General features: G+C 44.4%; 1 protein-coding gene across 1 annotated transcript in view; it reads right to left on the bottom strand.

The window, feature by feature from the left end:
• The window catches only part of CMC1 (C-X9-C motif containing 1), a 45852-nt gene extending 25364 nt beyond the window's left edge, over positions 1-20488 (bottom strand). The window contains exons 1-2 of the mRNA XM_068152891.1: positions 20376-20488; positions 12497-12589 (exon numbers count right to left, since the gene is read on the bottom strand). Of these exons, the coding sequence (XP_068008992.1) occupies positions 12497-12589; positions 20376-20460 (178 nt within the window). The 5' untranslated portion in view covers positions 20461-20488. The remainder of the gene's footprint in view (positions 1-12496; positions 12590-20375) is intronic.
• Between the last annotated feature and the right edge of the window lie 1920 nt (positions 20489-22408).

Genomic DNA, 22408 nt, shown 5'->3' with positions numbered 1-22408 from the left:
TTTAGGAAAGCAAACTTCCAGCTCTTCAAGGAGTCAGTAAGCAGGACCCTGTGGGAAACAGTCCTCAGGACAAGGGAGTGGAACAGAGCTGCCAGATCTTTAAGAATGTTTTCAATAGAGCACAAGAGATCACTATCCCCAGGTAGGGCAAGGAAGGCAAGAGACCACCATGACTGAGCCATGACCTGGTGGTCAAACTAAAGGGCAAGTTGGGGCTATACAGGAAATGGAAGAGAACACATGACATTCTGGGAAGAGTACAGGGATGTTACCCAGTTATGCAGGAAGAAGGTGAGAAAGGCTGAGGTGCAGCTGGAACTGAACTTGGCAAGAGATATAAAGAAAACCAAGAAAAGCTTCTACAGGTATGTAAACCACAAAAGGAATGTTAAAGAAAGCTTACCCCCCTGATGAGCAACAGCAGGGAACTAGTAACAATGGATGGGGAGAAGGCTGAGATTCACAACAACATTTTTGCCTCAGTCTTCAGTGGCAACCCCTCTCCTCATGGCTCTCATGTTGATGGCCCACAGGATGGAGACCAGGGAGCTGGTCCAGAGAAGTGCCACAAAAATGATCAGGGGGTTGGACCCCTTCTGCTACAAAGACAGACTGTGGGAGCTGGGGTTGTTCAGCCTGGAAATGAGGAGGCTCCAGGGAGACCTAATAGCAGCCTTCCAGTACCTGAAGGGGGCCTATACAAAGGATGAAGAGAGACTGTTTACAAAGGCCTGCAGTGATAGGGTAAGAGGCAGTGGCTTCATACTAGAGAAAAGTAGATTTAGACTGCATGTTAAGAACAGGTTCTTTACCATCAGGGTAGTGGAACACTAACAGGTTGCCTGGAGAGGTGGTTGGGGCCACATCCGTGGAGATACTCCAAGTGAGGCTGGACAGAGCTCTGGGCAACCTGATCTAGTTGAGGATGCCTCTGCTTACTGCAGAAGGGGTTGGACTAGATGACCTTTGGAGGTCCCTTCCAACCCAGACCATTCTGTAATTCTATGATAATGTAATTAATCTGTGTTATGATAATATATTTATCCTGGACAGGGAAAACAATTTGAAATTCAGGATGTTAAACAGAAAGCAGTAAAATTAACTTGGGCAAAAGGGATTGAAAGACTGTACAAAACATAGGTAACCTCCTGAGGATGTCATCCACGAGCTCTGAACATTTCTCTATACATAAAAATTTCTACCAGGTAAGAGAACCAAAATTAAGACAGTGCTTGTAGGATATGGCAACCTAGCTGAAATTGATATTCATTAGGGTAGTCTTTGCATGAATAGGAGCATTTGGACTCTGTGGTCTTTATCAGAGCCCCAGCTGGTAATGGTTGAAGGTTAATGCCTTACCCCATTCTGTTCAATTTTCTGTCCTAATTAGTCCTCCAAATCTATAGCTGTAAGCACCAAGTGTTTGTGCTCAAAAGAAACTAATTAATGCTAGCAAATTAGATCAAGTCCAAAGATCCAACAGCCAAACTCTTAAATGCTCCTTGTTAATAGGAAGTGTAGCTGTCAATAACTGCTGTTGGTGGCTATAATGAGGCCTCTTTCTTTCATTGAAAGTGATTTCATTTCTCTTTGTCCCTGTAAAAGCTGTTCCAGTCCCTCATAAAAAAAAAAAAAACAACAAAACACCACTACTCACACAACTAAGTTGCAGTGGTAAAGCTAGCAGTCTGACCCATTTCTTGCCATCAGCTGGGTTGCAATTACATGGAGAGGAGGAGAAAAATTTTTATATGCACATGTGTGTACACATATATGTGAGTAGAATGTGTATATACATACACATACACTCAAACAAGGCAAGTTCCCTCTCTGAACACTTTCTTCAAAGCCCTAACACTGGTTAGAGTATTTAAATTTCCATGACCAAGCAACACTATATGCTCTCATATTTATATGCCATAAAATCCCCTAAATTAGCTTAGGGTACTTAATGCTGTGAGTACCACTGACAAACAAACAAAACCAACCCAACCAAACAACTCCATGAGATCTAGGATCTCATTTCTTCAAACTGTAATTTACATATAGCTGCTCTCTCTGCCTAGTTTGCTGGGGGAAAGCTCAATATACCATAATCCCTCTGGAGACTGTGTTAATTCACATAGTTAAATGTGATGAGAGTAAATGTTCACTGGAAATATATGGAGCTGAATCTTTTTTTTTCCCCAAAAAAATAAAAGGTATTGTGCAGAAGCTAGAACATCATATAAAAATTCCACATCTTACTTGAGAAATGCAAGCCAGGGCAAGCATGCAGTGATTTATCACTGGTACTAAATTTAGTTGTACACCATCAAAACATCTAAAATAATTTAAATGACTGGCAACTGCAGGAGAGTAACACTTTGGGCCCCTCAGTTTAGGAAAGATGTTGAGTTGCTGGAACGTGTCCAGAGAAGGGCAACAAAGCTGGAGAGGGGTTTAGAGCACAAGCCCTAAGAGGAGAGGCTGAGGGAGTTGGGGTTGCTTAGCCTGGAGAAGAGGAGGCTCAGGGGAGACCTTATTGCTGTCTACAACTACCTGAAGGAAGGTTGTAGCCAGGTGGGGCTTGGTCTCTTCTCCCAGGCAACCAACAACAGAACAGGAGGACACAATCTCAAGCTGCACCAGGGGTGGTTTAGGCTGGATGTTAGGAAGAAGTTCTTCACAGAAAGAGTGATTGGCCATTGAAATGGGCTGCCCAGGGAGGTGGTGGAGTCACCATCACTGGAGGTGTTTAGGAAGAGACTGGATAGGGTGCTTGGTGCCATGGTTTAGTTGATTAGATGGTGTTGGATGATAGGTTGGACTCAATGATCTCAAAGGTCTTTCCCAACATGGCTAATTCTATTCTATTCTGTTCTAATCTTGATGGCTTTACATAGGGCCATGGGGTCACACAATATGACTGTAATGTACTTTCATATTCAGATAATAAATACAGCAACAGAAGAAAATGTTTTTGTCTTCTCTACCTGCAATATTTTTCAGTGGCTTGAAACTTTGTTCTCAAATTATACTAACCTTCCTCTCACAAATAATAAGTCGCAGGCAATAAGGAAGTTTTCTTTTTTCATCCTCATAAGAGGTTATTCCAATCATAAAGTCCATCATTTGTCCCATACAACCTCTCAAGCTTTACATCAAACTCTGAACAATATGCACAGAAGCACATGTAAGCAATTTATGGTCCCAGGAGCTCAATTGAAAACGAAAGAATGACCCATTGTCATATGAACTCATTGATTTTTGTCATCTACTTGACCTTTTTGCTTTGGTCAATTAGTAGATCACTGTATTACCAGGTATTCCTAAAAATATGTGCATTTTTAAACTCCAGATTGTCACAATCAAAGGGCCACGAGGATGATCAGAGGGCTGGAGCACCTCTCCTATGAGGACAGACTGAAGGAGTTGGGGCTGTTCAGTCTGCAGAAGAGAAGGCTCCCAGGTGATCTAATTGTGGCCTTCCAGTATCTGAAGGGGGCCTACAGGAAGGCTGGGGAAGGACTTCTCAGGATCTCAGGCAGTGATAGGACTAGGGGGAATGGAATGAAGCTGGAGGTGGGGAGATTCAGGCTAGATGTGAGGAAGAGGTTCTTCTCCATGAGAGTGGTGAAGCACTGGAATGGGTTGTCCAGGGAGGTGGTTGAGGCCCCGTCCCTGGAGGTGTTTAAGAGCAGGCTGGATGAGGCTCTGGCCAGCCTGATCTAGTGTGGGGTGTCCCTGCCCATGGCAGGGGGGTTGGAACTAGATGATCCTTGTGGTCCCTTCCAACCCTGAATGATACTATGATACTATGATGATACAATTACACTTTCACAATGAGGCCAAACAGATGAACAAAGCTATAAATGGCTATATGGACTTTTATTTCCTCCAAGAAAACTAACTCAATTTTTAATTATGAGCTGCCATTCCCTGCTAGCAGACTTAGCATCTTCCAGTGCCAGCCTCAGAATCATGACTGCAGGTACCAGCAGGTGAATCCTCCCCAGCATTCAGCAAGGGTTTGCATCAATTAACAGAGTGTGGCTTGCGATACAAAGTTGAGCGAGCAACACCACTGACTAACATCAAGCTGAAAGCTGCTACGTATTTCATGCATTTCATTATCTGCATTTCTGACAAGCAAGTGTATATATAGCAAGCCTTTTTTTTTGTTTTTGAAGAAGGAATATCTAAAGGTGCACTTGAGCATTTAAATGTACAGCATCACGTGTAGCTCAATCAAATTTCTTTGGCTTTACGGGCCTTGGTATGTCAGGTGTAAGGGTCACGGTCTAGAGCAGGTGGCACCTAGGGGGACGGAGATAATGTCAATGACAGGACTGTTGAGTAACTGCACATTATCAAAACTCTGGTTGACACTGGTCATGCTCAACTGTAGAGAAGCCTGCAGTAGTGTTGCATCCCATCATTTTCACTAAGTATCAACACGAGCCCTGAGGAAGAAAGGGCTAATGGGGAAACTGGATAATGGAAGAATGGTGGCTGCTTGGAAATGTCCTTTTCCAGCCACATTTTCCCAAGGATTTTTTTAAAGCCTTGACAAGTATCAAGAGGGGTTTTTTTTCAGCAATATGAATCCGGCTGCATTAATTACACAGTTCCTACTGCCAACAGAAATGATGTAACAGTTTTCTCCAAAGAAGGTCTTCGACTCAGCACAGGTGGAAACATCTCCCTGTCGTCTCCCTCTCATTAAAAAAACCAACCACAAAAAACAACTTGTCATCTGGCCAAGTATCAATGGCCACATTCTTATATCCAGAATCACAGACAGGATCAAGTCTACAATCATCCAAATTGTTTCTCTTACTTCACTGTCCTCCTAATGGCAGAATCAAGCTGATCTGAACTAACATACTCACCCTGGATAGTCCCTAGCTTAGTTTCCTGCTTGAATCCTTCCTTGAGCCTTACTAAGAAGTCATCATTACAGAACAAGAGGACACAGTCTCAAGCTACACCAGGGGAGGGTTAGGTTGGATGTTAAGAAGAAGTTCTTCCCAGAAAGAGTGATTGGCCATTGGAATGTGCTGCCCAGGGACATGGTGGAGTCACTGTCACTGGAGGTGTTTAGGAAGAGACTGGATGAGCCACTTGGTGCCATGGTTTAGTTGATTAGATAGTGTTGGGTGATAGGTTGGACTTGGTGATCTCAAAGGTCTTTTCCAACCTAGTTAATTCTATTCTAAGACATGTGCAAGTCACTTACTGAAATGTAACCTTGAAAGGCCCAAACCCAGATCACGTATCAGACAGTAGTAGACAACATAATTTAGAAGAAAAATGTTTAGACCTAAAACTTCTCTGGAGCAAGACTGTTTTTCTCCCAGAAAAAAAAGTGCTGTGAGGTTTCAGAAAGCAGGCAGAAATGCTTTATACCACAACAAATACACAAAATAGATACAACAACTACTACAAAATTATGACTTCATGACTGAGTGATCTAGTTAATTCCTTTTTGAGTTCTCAAAATCTACAACTGGTTGAAGTCAGCTGTTCTTGCTTTAATTTTCCAAGCCAAGTAACTAAAAAAATCAAACTGAGCTGAATGTACAATCTTTAAAGTTCATGGATTTCTGTGCTCAATAGTTTTTCTCTACCTAAACCCATCAGGTTTCAGAATCAGTAACTCTTCAACAGCAAAATAAGTGATCTTTAAGAATCAACAAACATTTCTGTAGATACAATCAAGATGAAAAAAAAAAAACAAGTACAAGAGCTTTAGCTTAACTGAGTGTCCCTAGTTTCATAGCAGTGAGAAAACACAGCACAGCTAGTTTTGATAATCTAAAACACAGAAGTTGTGTGTTGTAGTTTGGGCTGGGTGCCCTCTGCTACAGGGGTGTTTCCTGTGTCCAGAAGTCCAGCCCAGTGGGTGGATACAGGAAATTAGGTATTTCCTACCATGATTCCTGCACCACTATAAAATCCATGGCGGGGTCTGGCACTTCCTCTTTCCTTCCTCTCTGCCACCCGGTAACTGGGGGAGATGTCTCCCAGCCATGAGCCTGGTTAGGCCCAAGGCCACGGGGGGATGGGCAGTCTCAGATCTGGCCAGCTGAGACTAGCCTAGCAGTGGCGGGGGAAGGAGGAGCCCTGGGGGTCTTGGGTGCACCCTCAGGTGGGGATGGGATTTTTCTGGGTCTGTTTTGGGGTTTCCCTTGTCACTGTGCTTCTGGCTTTCTGCACCCACTCACTGTATTCTATTTAAACTTTCCATCACTTCTGCAATCTGTTTGTCTGAGTCACTATTTCTGCGCGTGGTGGGGAGGGGGTCTGCCCCAACCCATTACATTGTGATAAACATAAACTTGATGAAGAAAAAACCTAAACTCCAGGATCCTGAAACTTGCAATGATTTTGCTTTAAAGAAGTTTTATAACTGAAAATGAAAGCAAAAAACTTGACATTTTTGAAGGAAAACAGCTTGCTTACATTACTTCAGAAAAGCAATGAATGAAGAGTGGCAAATAGATGCTGCTTTTAGCTACTTTGGTTTGAAAGCGTGTCTTTTAATATGCCAAGGGCACAGTGATACAGAAAAACATGGATTTGGTATTATTTCAGTTACAGTTTGTGTAAATACAGTGAAAAGTTCCTGGCTGACAACACTGTTGGGGGTTTTTTGTTTGCATGGTTTCTGTAACACTTGATACTCCTGTGAAAGCCTGCAATTTCACATATTAATTTCATGAATATTAACAAAGTTAAGCACATATATATATACACACACACAAAGGTCATGAAAAAATTAACTAGTGTTTCACAAAATGCATGTTTCCCATCTTGAGAAAATTACTAATATATACATTTTCACTGGAAAGCTGCTTCAAAAAAAATCTTAAATACACAGAAATTATTCTGCCAGTGAAATAGACTAAACTCTTGAGAAACATGCAGCACACACAAGAACTACACTGGAACAACCTGGAAAAGTAAATTGAAATCATCTCATGCAAAATTAAATATTACAAGATACAAGAGTCCTTTGTTCTTCAAAATTATCAGATGGCCACATTTTCATGGTTATTTCATCTCCAAGCTGTTGGAGTAGGCTAACAACCTAGAGCACAGCATTGGGCTACCACTTAACCATGCTAGGGGTAGCAGGGTCACCTCCTGAGTTAACAAAACCCTTATGTTTTTTTAGTTTTTAACCCCTGGGGTTTTTGTTTCCTTGTATGGCTCTTCAAAACATGCTGGACAGGCTGTCACTACTTGCCTTATTAGCTCTGATAAGCACATAGCTCTAAGTGGTATAGCTGCAGGCTAAGGTAACGGACTGTATACAGATGGACCTCCATGCTCATGCAGAGCACTGCTGAATGCATAGGGGCTCCCCATAGGGACACATATGAACCTAGCACCCTCAAGTAAATGGTAAAGGCCCACACTTTGAGAACAGCTTTATTTCCTGCATTACCAATGCCTTCACCACAACTTCCTAAAGAAAAGGGAAAAAAAATAAAACAAAGGTGTATTAAAAAGAGCTATGCAAAGAACATAAAAATCTTACCCTAAGTACAAGTCAAATTGAGTAGCTCTGTCACAGTGTAAACAGCTCAATTTCATGCATATGTACACTCTGCAGCATGCAAAACCAATCACAGACGTTTTCATTGCTTGTTTAAAGTACTAAAAAACCCCCAGTTTATTTGCTCTGATTAACACCTTTCCCTGTGTACTAACTAACAAGGCAAATTTATTCCAGGAGTAATTTCACAATGGATTTAAGAGATGATAAATTCCCCTGTTCAGGAAGCTGCTTAAGCTTCATTTCTCATGGTTTCGCCTCTCTTCCACACTCCCCTTCATCCACATTACAAGAGGCACAACAAAATAGCTGAAATTATGCTCCCACCTTTTTTTAACTAAGAATATCCATGTGCATTTTGCTTGACTACTTGGCATAAAAAAACTGCATCGCATTTATTCACTTTAAATCTCTAACTTCCACACAGTTTCATCAGAGCTGGCATAGAGGTGAGAGAAATAAGAGAGACAGACTGATACATCCACAACCCTCATTTTCCCAAAGATACACAACAGAAATCTGCTCAGGAGAAAATAAAAACTAAGTCTACCTTTGTCTAACATCACAGAAAGAAAAGAAAGACAACATTTTGCATTAACATTTATGAAGGACAAACCATGGCGAAGCTGATGGCTAATGGTCCACCACTCACAGCTCAAGAATCTTCAGTGCTGGTTTCTGCCACAGAAAATTTTCATGAAGAAACCAAAGCCCTCCTATTACACGGAAAGTTCAGAGAAGAAAAACACACACCTGCTTTGGGGCCCCTCAGTTTAGGAAAGATGTTGAGTTGCTGGAAGGTGTCCAGAGAAGGGCAACAAATATGGGGAAGGGTTAGGAGGACAAGCCCTTTAAGGAGAGGCTGAGGGAGCTGGGGTTGCTTAGCCTGGAGAAGAGGACTCAGGGGAGACCTTATTGCCATCTACAACTACCTGAAGGGAGGTTGTAGCCAGGTGGGGATTGGTCTCTTCTCCCAGGCAACCAACACCAGAACAAAAGGATACAGGCTCAAGCTGTGCCAGGGGAGGTTAAGGCTGGATGTTAGGAAGAAGTTCTTCACAGAAAGGGTGACTGGACATTGGACTGGGCTGCCCAGGGCGGTGGTGAAGTCACCATCACTGGAGGTGTTTAGGAAGAGACTGGATGGGGTGCTTGGTGCCATGGTTTAGTTGATTAGATGGTATCACAGTATCACTAAGGTTGGAAGAGACAGTATCACAAAGGTTGGAAGAGACAGTATCACAGTATCACAAAGGTTGGAAAGGACCTCAAAGATCATTGAGTCCAACCTGTCACCACAGACCTCATGACTAGACCATGGCACCAAGTGCCACATCCAGTCCCCTCTTGAACACCACCAGTGATGGTGACTCCACCACCTCCCTGGGCAGCACATTCCAATGACGAATGACTCCTCTGGGAAGAACTTTCTCCTCACCTCCAGCCTAAACTTCCCCTGGCACACCTTGAGACTGTGTCCTCTTGTTCTGGTGCTGGTTGCCTGGGAGAAGAGACCAACCCCTTCCTGGCTACAACCACCTTTCAGGTAGTTGTAGAGGGCAATGAGGTCACCCCTGAGCCTCCTCTTCTCCAGGCTAAACAACCCCAGCTCCCTCAGCCTCTCCTCACAGGGCTGTGCTCAAGGCCTCTCCCCAGCCTTGTTGCCCTTCTCTGGACACGTTCAAGTGTCTCGTTGGCCTTCTTAAACTGAGGGGTGTTGGGTTGGACTTGATGATCTCAAAGGTCTTTTTCAACCTGGTTAATTCTATCCTATTCTATTGCATTTACTCATGATCATATGGGGAGGGACCATGAAAATCTCTTTGTACCATTCCAAAATAACAACTATTATTTTAAAGCAGTGTTTCTTTCATGTATATTTCACCCTTTTTTAATTTTCCTTTTTGTGTATTAGAACATACATAATATACAAGTACAGTCATGCAGGTAGATAATTTATAAAGAAATATAAATATACTTGGATTGCACTCTCAGCATTTTTTACTGATGGGATACATGATCCAAAATGTTTAGAGACCACTAATCTAGACAAGAAGAAGTAAGTGGTATCTACTAAAAGTATGCCACTGCTATGCAATAGTTCTGTGGTCCTTTCCCACCCCCCCCCCCCGCATTCTTACATCCTCTTACAGGAATATTCTTGGCCAACCTGTGCTTAAGCAGCTCTATCTTTAGAATGAATAGAACAGAATAAACCAGGTTGGAAGAGACCTTCAAGATCATCGCGTCCAACCTATCACCCAACACCACCTAATCAACTAACCCATGCAACCAAGCACCCTGTCAAGTCTCCTCCTGAACACCTCCAGTGACAGCGACTCCACCACCTCCCCGGGCAGCCCATTCCAATGGGCAATCACTCTCTCTGTGTAAAACTTCCTCCTGACCTCCAGCCTGAACTTCCCCTGGTGCAGCCTGAGACTGTGTCCTCTTGTTCTGGTGCTGGCTGCCTGGGAGAAGAGACCAACCTCTGCCTGTCTACAACCCCCCTTCAGGTAGTTGTAGAGAGCAAGAAGGTCACCCCTGAGTCTCCTCTTCTCCAGGCTAAGCAGCCCCAGCTCCCTCAGCCTCTCCTCATAGGGCTTGTGTTCCAAGCCCCTCACTAACTTCGTTGCCCTTCTCTGGACTCGTTCCAGCAAGTCAACATCCTTCCTAAACTGAGGAGCCCAGAACTGGACACAGTACTCGAGGTGTGGCCTAACCAGTGCAGTGTACAGGGGCAGAATGACCTCCCTGCTCCTGCTGGCCACACTGTTCTTAATGCAGGCCAGGATGCCATTGGCCCTCCTGGCCACCTGGGCATACTGCAGGCTCATGTTCATCCTACCATCAACCAGCACCCCCAGGTCCCTCTCTGCCTGGCTGCTCTCCAGCCACTCTGTCCCCAGCCTGTAGCACTGCATGGGGTTGTTGTGGCCAATGTGCAGAACCTGGCACTTGGATGTGTTCAATCTCATGCCGTTGGACTCTGCCCATCTGTCCAGCCTGTCGAGGTCTCTCTGCAAAGCCTCTCCACCCTCTAGCAGATCAACTCCTGTCCCCAGCTTGGTGTCATCAGCAAATTTACTGATGATAGTACTTTCTGGTACTTCAAAAAGTTCCAGGTTTCTTTCAGGAATAGATGAACCACTGGGTGTCACATGTGTTAATACCCAACTTTAAAGAGTTACTGTCCAGTACTCTTCAAAAGATAATGACAACATGTTAAAAATTAACTGCATCATCCTATTTCAACACCTGCCTAATAACATGTGCGCTTGTGTGCAAGGATCATTAAAACATTAGGGCAGAGAAAGGATAGAATTAGTTCAGAGTACTTAAATTTATCACATGAGGAGGCTCTGAGGGCTCACATAAGACAATGCCATTTATTTAAGTATCTAATAACACAGGAATATAGTAACTCCTGTCTTGTTCTGTCATCACAGAGTCTATAATAACATGTAGAAAGTTTTGTATTTATTGCACTAAATGCCACAGTACTCACGAGTAAGTCATTCTGGAAAACGGACCACAGCCATGGTTCAGATAGTGTTGGATGATAGGTTGGACACAATGATCTCAAAGGTCTTTTCCAACCTGGTTAATTCTATTCTATTCTACCACCAAGCAGCCAGCATGGCAGATACATATGTGTTACTACTGGTTTCACAGTGAACAGCACCGTGATTTAACCCCAGCCAGCAGCAACTAAGTACCATGCAGCCACTCACTTCTTTCCCCCTTGCTTCCAACCCAGTGTGACCGGTTGACGTTGTCCCCTTAAGAAAGGGGATATGGTGGACGGAAGTTGATAAACGGAAAGAATAATCTAAACTAATTTCATTGGAAGAGTGGGAGGAAGCACCTTCTGAACTGGGAGTGAACTGGGCACTCCGGCACTTCTATCTTCAGTCTTGCTTCCGCCTCTTCTTCAGGCAGCAGCTTTCTGTGCTGGGCTTTCTGCCAAGGCTCCGGCCTTCAAACTGACAAACCTGATAAGGCCTGTATTAACTGCTTCCAATTAACACAAAACTGCTTTTAACTTCTTTCTTTCTCTTTCTCTCTTTTCTGACCTACTCTGGGGAAAGGGGGGGGAGAGAGGGGAGAGCAGAGGTGGGGAACCCCTCGGCAAGGGGGGTTACTCTCATTTCTGTGTTACTTTATTGTATATCATTGTAGATATTGTAAATTTGTAAATATTCCCCTGCATACCCTACATTGCTTTGTAAATATAAAGCTCCACTGCTTTGCTAATTCAGCTTGTGGGTTTTTTTTTTCCCTTTCCCTTCAATTTTCTTTCCCTTTACCTTACAAGGGGGAAGGGAGGAGGCTTCTTGGCCTTACCCTTCCAACCCACCACACCCAGTGAGAAGGGTAGAAGAATCAAAAACTCACAGGATGGGATAAGAATTGTTTAATAATAGTTTAGTAATTAATAATTATTACTGCCATTGTAATGAAAAGGAAGATAGCAAAAAGAAAGAGAAATAAAACCCAAGAAGAAACAGGTGATGAATGATGCATTGTGCTCACCACCCAATGATCAATGCTTACCCAGTCCTCAGCCAACTTTGTCTAGTTTATATACAGGGCATAATGTCATATGGTATGGAATATTCCTTTGGACAGTTGGGGTCAGCTGTCCTGGCTGCGTCCCCTCCCTCCCAGCTTCTTGTGCCTCCCCAGCCTTCTCACTGGCAGGACACAAGAAGCTGAAAAATCTTTGACTTTATGTAAACACTGCTCAGCAGTGACGAAAGCATCAGTGTGTCATCAACATTATTCTTGTCCTAAATCCAAAACACAGCACTATACCAGCTACTAGGAAGAATATTAACTCTATCCCAGCTGAAATCAGAACAAGATGCAGATCACTTCAAAAAGAATTATTGTTTTCAGGGCACGAAAGCAAATGCACCTATCTCCCAATGACTATTTGATTCTTACCTTGCACTTTATCTGAACACCGCTCCTTGGCTCGGTCCCTCATTATTTGTGGAATCAAAACATCTTTTTCTACATGCCTCAGCTTAGAATTTTCTGCAAGAATTAAAACAAAAATAGAAAACAGGAAAGCAATTTTAATCTATACATTGGAGAAAGTCAAGCTACAGAAATAACACAGCATTGTTCATATCAGATACTAAAACCATTACTAAGTAACAGGCAGAAACTAAGCTGGTCTACGAGTTTGAATACAGGTAAGTAGGTGGGCTGCTAGCTGCCACCCAAAGGGAAGTTTTGACAGTCCCCTAATGACCATACAAAAAAGCCCCTAACTCACATGTGAAAGAAGTGTTTCTCAGCTGGTTTACACTTCAGAGTAACTAGATCTAATTAGCAAATGTTCTGGTAATTACTAAACTTCTATACACCAATACCTACCCCAGAATACACAGAAATACAGCAGAAGCCTTCAAGGTCTGAGTAAGTCAGCTGGGCTCTTCCACCAGCCAAGAAGGCTAGAAACCACCATAGTTCCTACAATAACCACAGGGCTCCTACACAAGGATCTGCCACTCACTACTGACAAACAAAGAAGTGGATAGGCTAGAAAGGAAACAGGACCAGGGCGTCCTCTAACAAAACAAACAAAACCAGCACAAATAAACAAACAAAAAAGGTACCCCCTCCTGTTAGCATAGAACAGTTTTGGTTTGCCTTAGCTTAAGAAACCAATTTGGTGTCATCATTCAAAAGGAAAGAGGCCTAAGGCTGACAGCAAGAAGTAGCTCTATTGGTGTTAGCACCAGCTCAACCAGAACCACAACAGAGCTGTGCTCCATACAAGCTCCCTCTTTTTCGGTCCTACGCTGTCAAATCTGCAGAGGCTGAAAATGCTGAAGGCAGCACATAAGGGACACACAGCACTGTCCAGTACGAAGAATCAGAAGAGAACTACAACAGTGGTTCCTGCCATACAGGAAAAGAGGAATAATGACCACCTATAATCCCATCCACAGTTTTTCAAAGTGTTTGTTGGTAAGTACTGCTTTTAAACAATGGTTTAAAAGGCATTGCTGTGCCAGGGGAGGTTTAGCCACGAGGTGAGGAGAAAGTTCCTCACCGAACACGGGTTGCCCAGGGAGGTGGTGGAGTCACCATCCCTGGAGGCGTTCAAGAAGGGATTGGACATGGCACTTGGTGCCATGGTCTAGTCATGAGGTCTGTCTTGATAGGTTGGACTCAATGATCCTCAAGGTCTCTTCCAACCTTAGTTATACTGTGATACTGTGAAAAAGCACAAGCAATTCAAATCATTGTATAAGGTCTAGGACATAGTTTTAGGGAGCTGGGTGCAACCATCTGTCCCAGTAACTCAAATGCAGATATTCTGTTTGGGCAGTACTGTATCTACTCATGAGTGCCAACTGTGACAGCTTCAGCATTTTAATGTTCTTCCTTGATTCCAATCAATTTGTGGTGGGTTGCATTGCAATTACAGTGACTTCGCTTTAAGGATCTCAAAACACTTCACTGAATTTGACAGCCCTGGCATTTACACAAAATAGTCGAGAAAATCAAGGCACAAATACAAACAATATCAGAGACCAGCTAGAAAAAGATGTTCGTGGACAGAGCAGGAGAGCAAGAGGTTCTTCCAAGGAGAACATCAATCACACCTAATCAGGTCCACTATTTCATACATGGCAAGAACTTTCAAAGAAACAATAGCTCAGAAGGAAGGCTTCACCAAAACACAAGAGAGCCACGATGTGAAACCATGAATTCCCTTTGCCTATTTTCAACTACAGTGAAATCTTTAGATTAAGGACTTTTGAACGTTTGTTAATTTACACTATGAAAGATGTTTCTTATTCTAACACCAAATTAATTTAGAGATAGATCCACTAAAGTAATGGGAAGAAAGGAACTCCAGTTTCTAAAATCTAAGGGTTTTTTGTTTCCTTACAATTGTAGTTTTATCCATCAATGTAATTAATACTGTGAGTACTCAGTCCTGTTAGGGGGCTCCTGTGCCTTTACTGCCAAGGGGTTCAAGGGGCCAAAGTGGCAAATAGTTTCAGCATACTGCTTTGTAACTTGGAGAGGTGGGCACAAGCCAACCTCATGAAGTTCAACAAGACCAAGTGCAGGGTCCTGCATCTGGGTCGAGGCAATCCCAGGCACAAATACAGGCTGGGCAGTGACTGGCTGGAAAGTAGCCCTGAGGAGAGAGACTTGGGGGTGCTGGTGGACAAAAAGCTCAACAGGAGCTCTCAATGTGCACTTGCAGCCCGCAAAGCCAATCAGATCCTGGGCTGCATCAGGAGAAGTGTGGCCAGCAGGTCGAGGGAGGTGATCCTCCCCCTCTACTCAGCCCTGGTGAGACCCCACCTGGAGTACTGTGTCCAGTTCTGGAGCCCCTATGACAAGAGGGATCTGGAGGGGCTGGAGCGTGTCCAGAGAAGGGCCACAAGGATGATCAGAGGGCTGGAGCACCTCTTCTGTGAGGACAGACTGAAGGAGTTGGGGCTGTTCAGTCTGCAGAAGAGAAGGCTCTGAGGTGACCTAATTGTGGCCTTCCAATATCTGAAGGGGGCCTACAGGAAGGCTGGGGAAGGACTTCTCAGGACCTCAGGTAGTGATAGGACTAGGGGGAATGGAATGAAGCTGGAGGTGGGGAGATTCAGGCTAGATGTGAGGAGGAGGTTCTTCACCATGAGAGTGGTGGGACCCTGGAATGGGTTGTCCAGGGAGGTGGTCGAGGCCCCGTCCCTGGGGGTGTTTAAGAGCAGGCTGGATGAGGCTCTGGCCAGCCTGATCTAGTGTAGGGTGTCCCTGCCCATGGCAGGGGGGTTGGAACTAGATGATCCTTGTGGTCCCTTCCAACCCTGAATGAAACTATGAAAAACAACCACCAAACAAACAAAAACCAACATTCAGAATCCTTTTAAGGTTATGTATTTTATCACTCAAAACCATCCAGTGTGAACTGACTGATGATGAATAAGAAGCAAACACCTTTATGCATATGTGAAATGCTACTGAGATTGGTAATTTCATTTGCACATAGGTGTTTGCATACAAACTAGTCTTAAGTACTTTGCTCTCTACTAAGGCTTTAAAGTATAGAGGGGGCAACACGAAGTGACAGAATTGCTATAATCCAAGTGAAACAATACTCGTGATACAGTGAAACCCTCATTTAAAGGAAGAGAGGCTGATCAGTAAAGCTTCCCTACACAGCAAACATTTTCTCTTCTTTAAATGTACACAAACACATTTCTTTGCATTTAAAAAAGTCACAGATTTTGAGATCTTTCTATCTAATACTGACATCATTTTAAATTAAGATGGAGTACGAGGATGACAACACCAGGGAAAATTTCCAAAGCTTTAACTTCGCACCATTCTATCATCACCTCAAAGTCAATTTTCACCTTCTTCACTGGCTGAATTTGTTATCTTACAATTTTGCTTTGGGGCTCATGCTCTTGCAATATGGCAGTACTGGATTACAAGAAAACTGACAAGCCTGTTTGCTAGAAATGAACAATGGCTGTGTTACAGCAACTCCCGTCTGTAATATCTAGAAAGAAAAGGAAAAGCAGCCCTGACAAGGAACACCTCTTTGTTAGTCACATGCAAATTGCAAATGCTCATACATCTAGTGAGTAATAAGGAAAGCCAAGCCTGAAGCTGCTAGTGAAAATGTTTGACATGACATGGTTTTAGACTCTTGATCACACAGCAAAGCCAGTTATGAGGCCTGAAAATTAACTACAGTCAGGGCTTAATATTGGCTACTGAAAGGGGAATGGTGATAGGACTAGAGGGAATGCAATGAAGCTGGAGGTGGGGAGATTCAGGCTAGATGTGAGGAGGAGGTTCTTCACCATGAGAGTGGTGAAGCACTGGAATGGGTTGTCCAGGGAGGTGGTCGAGGCCCCGTCCCTGGGGGTGTTTAAGAGCAGGCTGGATGAGGCTCTGGCCAGCCTGATCTAGTGTGGGGTGTCCCTGCCCATGGCAGGTGGGTTGGAACTAGATGATCCTTGTGGTCCCTTCCAACCATGAACGAAACTATGAAACTATGAAAGTAACACAGGATCATTAATGTCTAGCCTGAGCTATTGTTCAGGTATAACAGACTTAACAGTTAGGAAAACTTAGGGTGTAAACTATCTATAAAGGGAACACCCCATCCTACTTCAAATCCCTTCTGGCAACTGCAGATGAACACTCCAGCAAAGCACACAAAACAAAGTCAGTAACAACTAGGGCTGTGGATTGGTCAAGGACAGAGAACCTTAGTTTTGCCATTGTAAAGCTTCTGAACACTTCACTTGGTCACTGATGTAAAAATCCTCAAAACAACTCTCTGTCACTTAAAGGTACCATGCAGCAGTATTTCAGCAACCAAACACACATTTAGGCTTTTGTTGGTTTGCTTTTTTTCCTGGCACAACAAAACTGTAGTAACACCATATATACAACTGGATTTCCACATAGAGAGTTCCATACTTTTCGTGTAACATCTAAACTTTTGAGCATCTCTTGTCTGAAACCAGTCCCAAGTGTACCATCTCTAATTAACAGTGGATGCTGTCCAAGAATTTACTGCTTCCTTCCACCTAGACTAAGAAACAGAGGCAGATTCTGCAAAAATCACGAACTATTTGAAGTATATAACCCCAAACCCACATAAAACAGAGATAAGTATGGAACTCAAGAACTATGTAGCAATTTGCATCAGAAACAGGAGATGAGTAACGTGCTAAACCTACATAGAAAGCACAAAGTACCCAGCATGTGGATGAAGAAGGGATACAGGAAAAAACGTAACAACCAATTAAGCCCCCCAGTAATTAAGAGAGGTGATGCTAACCACAAAAGATTTCCCCTCATGCCAAATAGCACTAATCAATGGCTACAGCACTACATACACCTGTTTACTAATTTTCAGATTTCCATGGTAAAAGATAAAGAAACACAATGTACCCCACAAATAAAAAGTTTGTTTAAAACATTCTGCCCAAACTCCTCAAGAGCTTGAATATTTCACTTTTTAAGCCACTCCATTCCAAATAAAACATACACCTTTCTTTTCCAAATATCACACACAAATTAAGTATATTCTTCTAGCTCTGTCCTACTGTCCATGCCACTTAGAACCACGTCACGACCGTTCTGCAAGTCCAGTTCTCTCCTTCCACTGATATACTGCTGCTGTTCTTAACAACCTGTATTTCCTCATTACAGTAAGAAATAGGCTTTTGAAGTAGCTTATGAAAATTATTTAACCAGTTTTCAACATCTCTGTTTTTAAGACCCCCAAAAAATGTTCAAGATAGGTACCAAACCCTGTACTTTATATCTAAGCTACTGTCAGTAACCCTGTTTGTCAATCTCTGGCAAGGGGCACAGGCATCACCACCTAAGCATGACAGCTGTAACCAAGTGCACAGTAAAAAAAAAAAAGGAAAGAGAATTAATAACCCATGACATCTACTACTGGAAACAGCATTCTACAGTTTTGGAAGCACTGCATACAAATCATTTCAATGCCAGACTGCAGCACACATTCTGAAGAAAGGTAAACCAAAACAGTGCAACATAAACATCTGCCAACAGCTTTAGCTAACAATTTATTTACTGGACATAAGCACTTAGTGACACAGTCAACAATTTCTTTCCAAAATGATTGTCACAAAACTCCTCCCATGCAATTCATGATGCCCCTATTACAAGAGGGATGTGGAGGTGCTGGAACGTGTCCAGAGAAGGGCCACAAGGATGATCAGAGGGCTGGAGCACCTCTCCTATGAGGACAGACTGAAGGAGTTGGGGCTGTTCAGTCTGCAGAAGAGAAGGCTCCGAGGTGACCTCATTGTGGCCTTCCAGTATCTGAAGGAGGCCTACAGGAAGGCTGGGGAAGGACTTCTCAGGATCTCAGGTAGTGATAGGACTAGGGGGAATGGAATGAAGGTGAAGGTGGGGAGATTCAGGCTAGATGTGAGGAGGAGGTTCTTCCCCATGAGAGTGGTGAGACCCTGGAATGGGTTGTCCAGGGAGGTGGTCAAGGCCCCGTCCCTGGAGGTGTTTAAGCCCAGGCTAGATGAGGCTCTGGCCAGCCTGATCTAGTGTAGGGTGTCCCTGCCCATGGCAGGGGGGTTGGAACTAGATGATCCTTGTGGTCCCTTCCAACCCTGAATGAAACTATGAAACTATTCACAGGTTCTGTATTTTGAGCTTCAGAAGATTCCATGATACTCACTCCCTACTGCTTGACAACATCATAAAAAACATTTGTGGCTGAAGCATTCACAGCAATAATTCACTAAACTCTGATTCTTCCCCTTTTCTTCTTATATGTGAGCCAAGAAATTTCACAATGATGACATAAATACTACTGCACCAGGGTATCTGAGCTAACACATTACTAATAGGAGCACGGTAGCTCACACCCCTTTCAGCTCTTCTTTCAGTTTCTCTGCAACCATGCTTAGACATCTTTCCTTTCAGTTCACAACCTGAGGTTTTCAACACAGCTGTAACAGCCAGGGACTGATGGTCGAGGAGATGTAAGCAAAAGATACTGGGTAACACGGTAGCAAATTTAGAGACATGTCAGTAAGCAACACCATTGCTCAGCAGATGAATCTCAGTATTGCTGTCACACAGCAAGTACCCAAATACATCTTCAGTAGTCCTACCACTACTAACATACAGCTACAACATGGATTAGGAGGGACATGTCATTATAAACAGGGAAGCACAACACTGATGACCTCCCATTAGAAGCCATTCCTTTTGCTCTACACTGCACAGCCAGTAGCCTGAATTAAGCTAGTGCAATAAACAGATTTTTACCAAAGAACAACTGTGATACAAAACTATACCATGGATGAACAATCACTCCTTTAAACTCTGCAGTAAGTTTCATAATATTTTCTTAAATTAATAAAGATGTCAATGCTTAGATGATAGAACCAACAAAGCCAGAACCTGCTTCCTCTGTAAGTGCCTCGTTTCCAGGGCCTGGAGTTCCAGCCCTAGGGTTGATTTGCAGCAGAAGTTAAGCTCTTGATCTTGGTCAGCATCCTTTCACTTTGGAAGGGGCAGCCACATCCCACATGGACCGAGGTGCGCAGTCAGAACCCCTGTAGTTCACCACCATCTGCGGGTGTCTAAACGCCCTGTATTAGTTCAGGTATACTAATGTCTCGCTGGTTTTATTCTGCCGGGAGACTGGCCTTTCAGAACCAGCACACCCAGCCAAAGGCACCTGCCTCAGGAACAGTGTGGGTGACTATTACGTGGGTGTAAGGACACAGATTTAAATTCACTTCCAGGGATACGTGGCTGCAAATGCTGGGCCAAGAGCTTGGAAACGTAAAGGCAAGATTCACCTAACCTTGGTACTCTGCCTTTAGATCTGATATACAGCCTTGGAGGCTACAGCTGGCAGTGAATAAGTTCCGCAGGCAACTCGACGCCCCGGAGCACCCTGTGCCACCGACCCGCATCTTCCCGTTGGAGGTCACGGGCACGGCTAGAGGCAGGGCGGAAGGACGCGGCAGAGAAAGCGCTGCCCGGAGGGAGCCGAGCACTCGCTGCAGGCGTCGGGGCAGACCCAGCCCACCAAGAAAGTGCTCGCAGAGGGCGGGCCGAGCCACTCAGGATGGCCCTTCCTAGCACCCGCCGGGAATGGCGCCCAGCCTGCTCTCCTCGCCGCCGTGCGTGACGGAGCGGTGGGAAGCTACGGGGAAGCCCTGGCAGGAGGGGGGTGGGGAGAAGACGGGACGCTCCGCCACCGGCCCCCTCCCCTTGCTGCGCGTGCGAAACGCCACGCGCCGCCCGCCCGCGCGGCGCTCACCCCTACCTGCGGCGCCAGGGGGAGGCTCCATCTGCGGCTTCACGCTGGGCCGGCAGCTGCGCACAGCGCGCGGCCAGCTCCTGCCGCGCATGCGCGCCCGAGCCCCAACCCCTCTGCCCGCCCAGCGCAGGGAAACAAGGGGAAGGCGTGAGACGCGAAGGGCGTCTGAAGTAGGCGGGGGCAAGGCGCGTGCGTCCGCTGCGCCGGCGGAGGGGCGCGGGGACTGGGTGCGTGCGCAGGGCGGCCGTGCTTTAGGCGCCGCGGTAGAGGTGGTAGCAGCTGCGTTTCAGGTGTTGCGCTTCCTAGCCCCGCTGATGGGGCGAGGGGTGGGGGGCTGAAGTAGTGACAAGACTCAGTCTCGGAAAGTCAGTGAGGGCTTTCCACAGGTCCGGGTGCCGAGAATAGTAGCTTCCGCGGGAGCCGCAGGCAAACTTACAGAACTCTGGAGGTTCCACCTGAACATAAGGAAAAACTGCGTTACTTTGAATCGGAACAACAGAACTGTTGAGATTGGAGGAGACCTTTGAGATCACCACGTCCAGCTGCTCGCCTTGAGCTTGCAATCCTGCCATTTTTACTAAACCATGTCTCTAAGCACCTTATCTACGCGTCTTGCAAACACCTCCAGGGATGGTGACTCCATCATTTCCCTAGTGACTGCAGAGTGATGCAGCGGAGAGGCTGTGCTGTCTCCTATTCTGGAGACTTTCAAAACCTGCCGGATGCGCTCCCGTGCAATTTGAAACTGATCTAGGTGACCCTGCTTTAGGGGGCGGTGGGAGGGGGTGTGAAGTAAATGATCCCCGGAGATTCCTGCCAGCCCCTACCATTCAGTGATTCTGTCTGGGTGCAGCCCCTGGTAGGACTACAAGTTGGGGTATCGAACCCGCAAGCCTAGGGAGCTCCCGAAGTGCCTGAGGCTTCCACAGCAAGGGCTTGAAGTAGATGATTATTACAACGGTTGTCATTTTTATCAATGAATTGTTTGTGAGCTTTAAGCAAGGCTTCCCCGTGTCCAGGTAAAAGATTGTCTCTGAGACTGTGCTCCTGTGACAAGTGTTCAGGTGGTGGAGGAATCATAAATTCTAATGTTCCACCAGAAACTTGAGTAAAATATTAGTACAGAGACCTTGATTGGCATGGTCAGTCTAGCAAAACGCAGCAGCTGGGTTACTCCACTTGCAGCTTACTATTTTAACCTCTCTTTGTGCAGTTCAGCATCAAGGTTTTCAAGTATCTCCATCTGATACTGTACCAACATCTCGTCGGGTTTTTTTTAAGCGTTGTACAGCTAAGGCATGTAAAACATTGGATAGCATGTGCTAGCAATCAAAGGTCAAACACATGCCTTTAATATACAGGAATGAAAACGGACTACTAGCTGCCTGGTTATCAAAAATATGTGGGTTTTAAGGCAAAATTTTAACAACAATGTGCTTGCTCAGGAAAAAAACTTTAATACCAATTAGGAAGTCCATAGAAAGAATGCACAATACTTTTTTTTGGATAGTGTCACTGAAAGTTTAGGTAATTCTGATGGTGTCTTATATTTATGGATCTGTATTATGTGTAACTAAGTATATTTCTTTAGTTACTAGTGACATGAGGCAAAGCTGATCACTTTCAGAAACAAAACACAGAATAAGAAAACCTGTGGAAAAATCACCATGAATTTAAAAACCTGTGAACATAATTATCCAGAAATTAAGAGAAATTAAAACCAAGCTGAAACCCAGGACTTATTTTAACAAATACAATCCAGAGTTTTCAAGAAGCCTACCCTATTTTCCTATATTCCACATTTTAGGCTGACAGGTGGCGTGGAAAAAAATGTCATTTTGTGCAGCAGCCTCTTGATGCTGCAAAAATTCTTCTAAATGTAGAACTTCCTCTTTCATTTCTTGCTGCTTCCTGCTCAGTAGAAAGGTGAACTTTAAACATTGCATTCTCAGGGAAGTGGGAAATCCAGGAGCCTCCTCCAAACACCACACAGACCTTGTACGATGCTTGAGGATAACAATAAGCAGTCTAGAAAAAAA

The sequence above is a fragment of the Melanerpes formicivorus genome, unplaced genomic scaffold (genome assembly GCF_026170545.1).
Source record: "Melanerpes formicivorus ecotype bairdi unplaced genomic scaffold, bMelFor1.0.p_v2 SCAF_24, whole genome shotgun sequence".
Taxonomy (NCBI): Eukaryota; Metazoa; Chordata; class Aves; order Piciformes; family Picidae; genus Melanerpes; species Melanerpes formicivorus.
The sequence above is the reverse complement of the archived record's forward strand: the minus strand, read 5'-3'. Positions and strand labels throughout refer to the sequence as shown.